The following is an 11,379-nucleotide window of genomic DNA, read 5'->3' on the forward strand; positions in this document are numbered from 1 at the left end:
TGTATATAGAACCATGAACAATTCAAAGCACCAGGATTCTTTGCATCGTGAAAGCGTTCTTCAGATTGATTGATAGAGATTGTACTGTAGAGGGTTCTATATAGAACCTTTTTGAAAAGGGTTCAATAAAGCCCAAAAAAGGTTCTTTTATTGTAATAAGCGTGACATCATCACAATAGAAGAACCCTTTTTGGTGCTATATAGAACTCTTTTCAAAAAGTATGAAGTAATCGCTGTGTTAAATAAAAATGTTCAGAACCCGATACGTTGCGAATTATGAAATCGTAAAGAGCTATAATACTAATATTGCTACATATGAGCTAAAGCTACTGCGCATCAATTTGATGTCACTAAGCTACACATAACTAAGGCGGGCTGTGCCGGTGCTCTGACGGGTTGTGCTATCTTATCAAAATCTTCTAATTACAGGTATACCTTTAAATAAAACCCTCTGGGTGGGATATTTTGATAGACTGAAACTCCTTATCAAAAATACTACCTGTGTTAAAACTACGAGGCTGAATTTAGCTTCTTTTTTCGCAGCTTCTTGCTTGAATGCTCCCGTTCCACCTTAAATGGTGCAGCAGCTGTGACTAGCTATCAAAAACATTAGCAAACAAGACAAAATACTGAGCTGTCAGTTCTGTGAAACAGCAAAATAAGTTAATGTTACTCAGCTGTTAAGCGTAAATAGAGAAACCTCCTCATATCATGCCTTTCAACCCTCCATGAAGTCAGCTTCTTTTTCCTGTTCCACCTTAAATGGCGCAGCAGTTCACAACATGACTGCTGCACCATTTAAGGTGGAACAGGAAAAGTCTAACAAAAAGCTGGCGAATGTCCTGAGAAAATGTCCTCTGAAAAATGTTACCAGCATTAAAATAATAATTAGGATATTCTGATAGCCTAAATCAGTTTATCAGGGGTGAGCAGTGATATTAAGTGATATTAAGTCTGTACTGGATTAGCCTGAGTGCAGGTACGTTTGTAGATTTTTTCAAATCAATCTAAAAGGAAAGGTCTATCATGTTTCAGTGAGCATGAGATGAAGAACAGAGAACTGCAGGGAAACCTGCTGATTTTGTTCTGACTTCTTTTTATCTGCCGTCATTCTGTACACGGAAATGTACACTGACAAAACCCGCTTAAGGAGGCTGCCAGTCTAATGACGTGAATTCAGTGTGCAGTAGCTTTAGCTCACATGTAGCAATATTCATATTTCAACTCTTTAATGACCTCGTAGAATGTCCATAGGACAAAACGTATCGGGTTCTGAACATTTTTATTTAACACAGTGTGCGATAGAGGCGATTTTTTCAAAGACCCTATTCATTCTGGCCATAGAGAAATGGAGCTTGGACCTGGAGTTCCTAATATGGGCATAAGAGCATGGCTCTGACTACAAAATGACGACACAACTACAGTGGTCTATTTGAAGCAAGTAATGTAACTAACGTTAGCTAGGTTCTGGGTTAGCAAAATGTCACTACAATTGCTGTTGCAAAGCTAACCAGAAGCTAACCACAAAATAATACTGATCTACTGGTTCTGTGCAACAACAAAAATGAGTTAATATTGTCAAGCAGATTACAATACAAACAGAGGAGGCGTGACATCAGTTTCTGTTCAGGACATCTTTACTCCACTATATCTCCACACTGAAAATAGTTGTTTGCTGCTTTATTAATGTTTAATATTGTATGTAGGACCTTTCATGGTCGTTACTGAAGTGGGAAGATCAGTTTAAAATAGAATTTCATGACACCAGAACAGCTTTAGTACCACATAGGTTTGCCAACATTAACAACGATGACATTAGGAGCATATTTTACCAGTACTGAATAAAGAATATGTGGAGGTACGCATTAACTCAGTATTTAGATGTTTAATCACAAGATCACTGAAAAAAGCTTTGTAAGTATCAGGATTGGTACAAAACCAGCATGATCAACCCAGAGATAAGTTCTCTGCTGTGATGTAACGCTGACTTGCCCTATTTAGCATGAAGCAGTGCTTAGCTGTGCCCACTCACGCAGAAGTTATAAGGAGTGATTCATCTCAGACTGCTTTTGAATGAGGACAGCCAGTCAAAAAGGAAATCATTTACAACCTCATTTCTGAAAAAGTTGGGAAACTGAGCAAAATGTAAATAAAAACAAAATGCAACGATTTGCACCTCATTTGAACCCTATATTTCATTGAAAATAGTACAAAGACAATAAATCAAATGTTGAAACTGAGAAACTGTATAGACCAACTGCTGTAGTTTTGAAATTAAAATGTTTTCCCATTCTTGTTTGATATAGGATTCCAGCTGCTCAACAGTTCGGGGGCTCCTTTGTCATATGTTTTCAGTGGTGACAGATCTGGACCAGTTTAGCACCTGCACTCTTTTAATACAGAGCAATGCTGTTGTAATACATGCAGAATGTGGTTTTGCACCGTCTTCCCTGAAACAGACGTCATCTGGATGGCAGCATATGTTGCCAAAACATGTGTATATCATTCAGCATTGATGGTGCCTTCACAGATGTGCATGTCACCCATGCCATGTGCACTAATGCACCCCTATACCATCATGAATACTGGCTTTTGAACTGTGCACTGATAACAAGCTGAGTGGTCTTTAGCCCGGAGGACACAGTGTCCATGATTTCCAAAAAGAACTTCAAATGTTGATTCGTTGGACCACAGGACACTTTTCTACTTCCCCTCAGTCCATTTGAACCTCTTATGCTCGTGGGTATATTTTGGTTTTTCCATCCGAATTTACATGACCAAATCGTAAGGCAAATCATTCAGTAACTGCATGAAATAAATGTACATTTTAATTTCATTTATTTATTTTTTGTAAAAGTTCCCCTCAAATTAACGGAACATGTTTTTTATGATCATACACATATTGCTATATGCTTACAATTTACTGCTGAAAGCCAAAAATCTTAGACGCTCTTTGTATTTTTTTATACAAATAATTTTTACAGAGCAGATCACTGAAGAAACACCATCTGTTTATAGTTTATATCCCAGATTTGTGGAAAAATGGGGTTTACATAGCGTTTAATAGCGTTTCTGGATCCTGTTCATATATAGTTTCTTCCTTGTGTTTTAGAGTTTTAACTTGCATTTGTGGATACAGTGATGAACTGTTTTCACAGACAGTGGTTTTCAGAAGTGTTTCTGAGCCCATGCAGTGATTTCCACTACAGAATAATGTCTGTTTTTAATGCAGTGCGGCCTGAGGGCCCAAAGGCCAGCAAATACTGGTTTTTGGCCTTGTCCCGTGCATACAGAGATTTCTCCAGATTCTCTGAACCCTTTAACGATATTATATACTATAGATGAGGAAAGCAAAAGTTCTTTGCTATTTTATGTTGAGAAACGTTATTCTTGAATTGTTGTACTATTTGATCATGCAGTCTTTCACAGAATGGTGAACCCCTCCTCATCTTTACTTCTGAAAGACTCAGCCTCTCTGAGATGTTCTTTTATACCCAATCATAAATTACAGACCTGTTGCCAATCAACCACCAGGTGTGCGTTACACAACTTTACCAGTCTTTTGTTGCCCTATCCCAACCTTTTTGGAAAGTGTTGTTGGCATCAAACTCAAAATGGGCAAATATTTTTCATTCAACAATAAAATTTCTTAGTTTCAACATTTCATATGTTGTCTTTGTACTGTTTTCAATTAAATATAGGGTTTAAATAATTTGCACATCATTGCATTTTGTTTTTATTTACATTTTCAGTGTCCCAACGTTTTTGGAAATGGGGTTGTACATATATTGTCTTAAAGGCACAGTTACAAAAACAGCCTTTAATTCTTGGTGATACAGAGAAGTGTAACCAAGGTGTGAAAAACACCAGGCTCTGGGGGGGGGTTGGACCCCCTAATTAACTTCTTGGACCCCCGAACACCTAAAATTCTGGGGGGTCTCTGACAATAAACGTATGATGTTTCGCTGTCATTGTTCGGCTGTTTCACCCACAATCAGCTTCTGTCTTTGATATTCTTAACTAAGCAAAGCTGTAGCACTGTTCTGCCTCAGGGTGGCGCTGCTGCAAATTAGTTCACCCAGTTCCGAAAAACTTATGCAGTGTATTTGTAAATCTAAAAACTCGCCCATTTTCTCCAGCATTTGGTGTAAAGAACGACTGTTCCAGACTGTTCAAGACAAGAGGAGATGAGTAAGATTTCAGTTAATGTGAGGAAGAGCGCATTACCAAACTAGAACTAGAATAGAGCATTTAGAGAAGAAGAATTGTTTAACCAAACATTTTCTTGCAGTTGAAACTAGCATCAGCACCACTAAGACGTGATTTAGCAGCTGGCCTACATAAGACCCCCCGAATACCAGGGTTTATTTCACACACTGAGTGTAACGACGAGGGAGGCAAAGAGGTAGGATGAAAGTGCAAGGTCATGTTTTCGTTGAAACCCATAGCAACAAAGCCACAAAAGTAACAAAACAAAGAAAAAACACTAAGGATCAAAATACTAAAACAGAATGAAAACAAAAGACTGACAAACATGAAGAAAACCATCAGGGAAAACCACAAAACAAGGCCTGAGAAACAAAACACTGAGCAAACAGAACACAAACAACTTAAATACACAGAGAACAAACAAGAAACACCTGGGGCTAATGAGAGGGCGGGGCTACAGACTACGGACAGGTGAGACAGGTACCCGGGAGGCAGGACAGAGCAGAAGACAGAAACAATAACAAGACACATGGCTAGAAACAGATAAAGACAAGGACAGGGCATGACCCAGCCAAGGCTGGAAAATGGTCATATAAACAAATTTTTGGTACATAAAATCGCACAAACATTAGAAACGAACCTCAGAAAGAAAAAATATAGGATATGGGGCCTTTAACTAGGGGCCTTTTCCACTGTTTATTATAATTACTCATTATCAGAAGCTCCAAAAAGTTGTTGACAGTTTCTTAATTAACTGTACACTGTATAAAAAAAATGCAGCTTTTAAACTTAAAAAACTTTGATTTCATAGAACTTGCAATATAAAATAAAGAAACAAAAGAATAATTTGTTTTACATTTGTTAACTTATTAATTTAAGTTCAATTAACTCAACCTGTCAGGTTAACCTGGTTACTTTTTTTTTACAGTATAACATAATAGGTATATTGAAGGTACACTGTACAACTTTCAGAAACAGTTTTTTTATCATCTTACCAAAGTGTAATTTAAATGATCACATCAACCATACAGCAAACAAGAAGCTCTATCAGGCTGATAAAACTGCAGGTTCAGATAGTATCACCAAAGAATAAAAGATTAAAGGTCAATGGACAGGCTGGTTGTAATAAGCTGCCACCCAGTTACGTGAAAAGTTGTTATGATCTAAATGTGATTCTGGGTTACAACTTAGCGCCAAAAGAAACCTTCTTTAAAGGCTCTACATGACAATAATGACAAATTAGAATGGCAAATACAAATGTAAATTAGAATGGCAAACTGGTGTACTCTGCAGAGCTCCACAGAAACTCTACACGCCCTTATTTTTTTCCCCATATGTCTACACGTCATCCTGAAAAGAATGTAAGCTGGAATAAAGGTAAAGAGCGACACACACACAACCACTCTGAATGACTCTCAATGACTAAATTATGCTAAATCTTTTTTTTTATTTTTATGCAGCAAAGTGATAGAATTCCCCTTTAAGTTAAAAATCAAATAATAATTTAACAGGATGTAACTGCATATTTTTGTTTAACCTACTATCAGAATTTCAAAAACTTTTTAAGGTAAAATCCTCAAGTGTTTTATCTATTCCTATTTCTGAGGCAGGTAACCTAAGAAATCTAAAAGAATACAATTACTTTGCAAATACTGTTTTTCCTATTCATTAAAACTATATTAATGGTGCTGCAACGTCACACAGCACAGCCAGCTAACAACTTATTACATCAACAAACATTTTAGATCTGGATGCTTGTGGGGAAATAACACGTAAGCATGTGATTACATGAGTCAGATCTGAGCTTTTATATTGTTTTACTCTGAGCTGAAGTTCAATAAGCATTATGCAAGGCACTGAAAAGGTTAAGTGCACCACTCTAGAGGGAGGAGCGAAGTCATAGTAACATTAGGTGAGGGAGAACACGGCAGCTTATCTTTGCAAAGAGCCAGGTGATCTACATGGTGAGTAATGCTGCTCTTTCCTGCTTTTGCGCTAGTTTCAGTTTTGTACTGAATATCCAGTTAATCTTGAATAAGATCAGGGAAACAAAACTATGATTAACAGTGTTGGGTTTTACAGCTTCTTTGTCTAAATAATAAGCATCCATCTGTCCAGTGTGCACACTTAAAGTGGTGGTTCTTCCAGGGTTCTTTAGCAAAGAAAATGGTTCTATATGGAACTATGAACACCTTTTTCATGATTAAAGGGTTCTTTGCTCTGTGAAAGTGTTATTCAGATTGATGGAGAATGTGTTGTATATGGTTCTATATAACACCAAAAAGGGTTCTTCTATTGTTACAATGTTAAGCTTGTAATAACAGAAGAACCCTTTTGGTGCTATATAGAACCCTTTTCAAAAACATTCTACATAGAACCATCTACAGCAGATTTGTCGTCAATCTGAAGAACTCTTTCACAATGCAAAGAACGCTTTAATCATCAAAATCGTTCTTTGAGTGTTCATGGTTCTATATAGAACTATTTTCTTTACTAAAAAACCCTTGAAGAACCTCCATTTTTAATTGTGTAGTATTATAATTAGTGCTTTCTGTTAAAGGACCCACAGAGAGCCAAAAAATTCTCGCTTTTTTAAAACAAAAATGATTTTATGTAGTAAATGAACTTTGTTATATTTAACCTTTTAACTGTCACCCTATTTTTGTCTGAAATGGCAAACCCAAAGTAAAAGGAGCGCTGTTCCCTCATACTTTGGGCTACAGTCAATTGGGGCCTATTTGAAAGAGACCACTCCCTAGTTTTTTTAAAAATTGCCAGAATAATTGTATGAATTACTGACACAGAGCAACAGGGGCTAGAACAGAGGAATTTATTTCCACATGACTCATGGATCTCTAAACTGATCTCTGACGTGTTATCAGACCACATGTTTTGGATTCTGATGTCGCTGTGGAGAGCGGTGAGGCTTTGAAGGTGAGGACCCACAGATTTGCTAGCATTTGCTCATTTGGTGCTTTTGTTGCAGATGTGGCGATCGTAACAGCTGTGAATAACAGATCATAAAATGGTTTATGGGAGTTGAATTCTGAGATTGAAAGCTTTCTAACAGTACATTGCATTACCACATTGCTGGACGATTTGATGCATAAAAATTATGTACAAAAAAGGTAGCGGTACAGTAATCTAGAAAAGGTTAAATGCATCATTTATTCTGTGGTCCAAACAACGTATAGGGGAGCATGGGAACAACTTAACGCAGGGCACAATTTAACACAGACTTTTTATGTTTTTATACAAGGTCAAGCAGCGTGAGCTTCTGGCCACATTACCACATTTCCTCGCCACAGTCTCCCACCAAACTTCGAAGTGATTTGTCAGTGTTTAAAGAGATGTGAGCCAAAGAGTGTTTTCAGGGCATGTAAGTCATTTTTTTCAACATAATTTTTTTTGGCTACTAAGCTGTTTGTGTAAATCACAAAATCCAACCTTACACTACTTTAACCTTATCACCATCTTGTTTCCTACAACATAGCACCGATTTGAAGCAGGTAACAAGCTCACAGCAAGTGCCAGCTAGGCTTAAGTATAACCTCCGTTCTATGTGGTCAGATGTTACATGGTGTTACATCTAAACCACATTTAGTAGACAAATACATTTTTTATTCATTTGTTTGCAGATTTTAAAATGAAAAGGAGAAATATCTGAAAACATGGATTTTCCTCTAGTATCTTCCAGATGTTAGTATTTTAATTATAAATAAGAATATTAATAAAATTGACATCAACAGTTGGTAAAGCTCAAAAATAATGTTTCACATTTTACTGATGTGAGATGTTTTTTATTTGCTGTCCTTCACTGGACAAAAAATACATCTGTCATTGTTTGACACACAGTCTCATGTCAGTGTTCATATGTAATTTGATGTGTGTGTGTGTGTCTATCAGCTGAGCTGTCTGTCTCATAAATAAATAATAAATAATGAAGTACAGTTGGAAAATGTTTCTTACAACATGTAATTATATTGAATTGACTTTTCTAGTAAGTGTTAGAACTAACCCTCTGCCCACCCATGGGGTAAATTGTAACACTGCACTTCCTGTAATTTTGGGTGGAATTGTACATGAACGGAAGGTGCTAGAAACAAAGTTCAAGTGTTCATTTGTAGCAGAGATGCATATGTTGCTTGTATAAAAACATGATTATTCCAACTTAAATATTTTGAAAATTATTTCACAAAAGTGAAAGCGGGGTACAACATGCCAAAATGTTGTGCCCCGCTTTCTCCTATGAAGGAATGTTTTGTATTCAGAGTTTTTATGATGTCACAAAAACCAAAACATTTTCATATATCTGACAATTTAGCCTACAGCAGTTTAGTCCTTTGTGAAGACAGGTAAAGCATCAACCACAGCACATTCATCAAGTCAAAACTAATTAAATACCTTCCAGCTTCTTCCATGAAGCTTCCTCATCTCAGGGCAGGTGACAGTGTCAGTGACATTGTTGCTGGGCTTCATACGCTCTATATAATACTTGCTCTCACTAAAATAGGCACAAATCAACCAAAAAATGCCTGTAATTTTATTATTAGCTACATACATATTTGGTTGTTTGTAATGGTATAGCTACTACATGCTAAATGAAAATTTTACTCTAGAAAGCAAGTCAGACTTGAAGAATTGAGAAATAGTCTAAGCATCTGTATGCTTTGTGTGTTCATAGGACCACAGAAAGTGTGTTGAGTGGATCATAAAAACCAACAGGGCCAAAATGTTAGCCCTTTTTGATATCCACTGACATGACCAAAGATATTATCTGTTAGTTTACACTGATGTAAGTGCTCCTCTTCACCAGCTGGGCTGAGAACCACACCCATCATAAGTTTTTCCGTGATTGATTGCACATCCTATTTACTGGCCACTTTGAGAACATGGAGAAGTCAGTACTGCAGTCACAAATCTCAGGAATCCTCTTCAGGCAGTCAAGCCCAAACTTTCAGCAGGAGTCTCAATTTGACCAAGAACAGAATCAAGGAGAGATCCAAGATCTGCTGAAAAACCAAGCCAAATGAGTATAAGCACTGTAAGCTTAAAATGGAGAGACATGATCTGGCATATGCCAAACCTCTCAATGACCCAACCCTTCTCATCAAAATTACTGGAAGAAATAACGTGGGCAGATCTTTTCCTGGTGATGAGGTCTGCATTCAGATCTTGAGCAGGGAACCACAGGTACAAGGAGGTGAGCGGGTGACAGGGAAGGTTGTAGGATTGATGCGAAGAGACGAAGAACAGTGTACCTTCATCTGTAAGATGGAAGGACTTGATCAACTTGTTACGCCTGTCAAGAATGACATGACCAGAATTCGTATCATTCAAACAAAGCCAGATAAAATAGAAATACGAAGAAAGGACCAGTTCAACAGTCAATTGTGGGTCAAAGACAAATTCGTAGGTAAAGCTGGCGATCAACTTTTAGTCGTCAAGGTGCTGAAATGGGAAAAACATTGTTCACATCCTCTTGGAGTGGTTACAAAGGTTCTTTCATGTGAGGATTACTTGTATGAAATGTTTCAAATACTTTCAAAAAAGGCTGGAATAAAGGACACCCCTGCCTCTTCATTTCAACCAAGAGAAGACATGGAGGATGATAAAAAAAGAGAGGATTTTCGCAAAGACATAACGTTTACCATAGACTCTAAGGGGACGCAAGACTTGGATGACGCTATTAGCCTGACTGACAATGGAGAAACATATGTGATTGCTGTTCATATTACAGATGTGGCAAGCTACATCAGCAAAGACAGTGATGAGGATACCCTGGCAAAACAGAAAGGAAGAACTTTTTACCCTCCACCGGAAATACAGGCAGAAACATCCTTCATGTTTTCCAGAAAACTGAGCTCTGAATACTTAAGCTTACTTCCCAATAAGGATCGAAAAACCATATCCTTGCTAGCAGTGGTTAACAAGGTCACCAACACAATAGTATCCAGTCGTTTTACTCTTTCTCTCATCAGCTCTGACAGGCAGCTGTCATATGCAGAGGCTGACAGGATAATTCAGGAGCGCTGCTTGGATAATTCAGGGCCTCTATGTTTCTCAAGTGTAGAAGATTGTGTTGCTACTGCCTATTGTTTTACCGAAGTGCACAGGAAGTACAGGCTGGATGGAGGCTGGAGCTCTGGACAATGGACAAAACAGAGCAGGGCCCACTGCATGGTGGAAGAGCTGATGAATCTCTACAACAGTGCAGTAGCAGAGGAACTCATCTCTGCAGACCTAACAAGAGATCTCACCCCACTGAGATGCCACCAGGAACCAGACCTTGAAGAACTTGAAGAGTTTAAAATGAAATATTCTGACCTTCTGCCCTTGTCTCCTTATCTATCACATATCTGTGAAGTTGAGGAGTTTCAGGAGGTGGAAGAATCCAATGAAGTTTGGACAGAAGAAGAAGAAGAAGAAGAAGAAGAGAACAAGAAGAGAAAGACGCTGAAGAAGAAGAACAACAAGAAGAAGAAACTGAAAGCATTCAAGACAATGACACATCACTTACTGTCATTACACCTGTATTACAAAAAATGAAAGCTCTGGCAGAGAACAAAGATTATCACTCCCTGGTTCAGTTGATCATATCAGATAACATCCACCCTAAGCTGCGTCCCATGGCAAAAGAGTTTCAGGATTTTCAACATAAAGCTGTCATTTTGAGATCCTGCACCTCCTTGCCTTCAAAAATGGGACACTTTGGTTTGCAACTCAATGCATACACCTGGGCATCTTCCCCTATGAGACGCTACCTTGATCTGATCCTTCAGAGGCTACTCCACAGTGTGCTCTGTGGAAAGAAGAAGGTGGACTACACAATAGCTGAGATTGATCAATTCTGCAACTCTTGCATGGAACAATCAGACTATGCTGAGGACTTTGAATTGCAAGCATTACAGTTCATCACTACCTCTAAATTCAGTTCCAGAGTTGTGACAAAGCTGGCAGTAGTAGACCAGGTTCCTTCAAAAGAACACGAGTTCATGATTTCACTTCCTTTTGGCCAAGTGTGTACAGAGTTGACTATCCTGTACAGGCACCTAAAAGTTGTTGAGCAGCCTGAGTACGACGAAGACAAGAAATCCATCACTCTCCACTGGAAGAGAAGAATATATTCATTCAGTGATAGCCTCAGGACTCATTCAAGTTCAGCAGAAA

At 38.0% G+C, this 11,379-nt stretch overlaps 1 protein-coding gene across 3 annotated transcripts; it reads left to right on the forward strand.

Annotated features, from left to right (window-relative positions):
* Positions 1–6,067: 6,067 nt before the first annotated feature.
* On the forward strand, positions 6,068–10,842 carry LOC118818775 (helicase with zinc finger domain 2-like). Of its 3 annotated transcripts, XM_036586193.1 has the most exons (4): positions 6,129–6,173; positions 7,092–7,143; positions 7,469–7,588; positions 8,894–10,842. In XM_036586193.1, the coding sequence occupies exon 4, from the start codon at positions 9,265–9,267 to the stop codon at positions 10,756–10,758; it is 1,494 nt and encodes a 497-aa protein (XP_036442086.1). In that variant the 5' UTR covers positions 6,129–6,173; positions 7,092–7,143; positions 7,469–7,588; positions 8,894–9,264; the 3' UTR covers positions 10,759–10,842. The 3 variants fall into 3 exon arrangements, with proteins under 3 accessions (XP_036442087.1, XP_036442086.1, XP_036442088.1); XM_036586194.1 differs by lacking the exon at positions 7,092–7,143 and having other exon boundaries at positions 6,068–6,173; XM_036586195.1 differs by lacking the exons at positions 7,092–7,143; positions 7,469–7,588 and having other exon boundaries at positions 6,157–6,173.
* The last annotated feature ends 537 nt before the right edge of the window (positions 10,843–11,379 follow it).

This window comes from Colossoma macropomum, unplaced genomic scaffold, assembly GCF_904425465.1.
Source record: "Colossoma macropomum unplaced genomic scaffold, Colossoma_macropomum, whole genome shotgun sequence".
NCBI classification, from domain to species: domain Eukaryota; kingdom Metazoa; phylum Chordata; class Actinopteri; order Characiformes; family Serrasalmidae; genus Colossoma; species Colossoma macropomum.

Coding starts and splice junctions, on each gene's coding strand:
- LOC118818775 (XM_036586194.1), top strand. CDS start 9,265: ATGGAGAGACATGATCTGGCATATGCCAAACCTCTCAATGACCCAACC.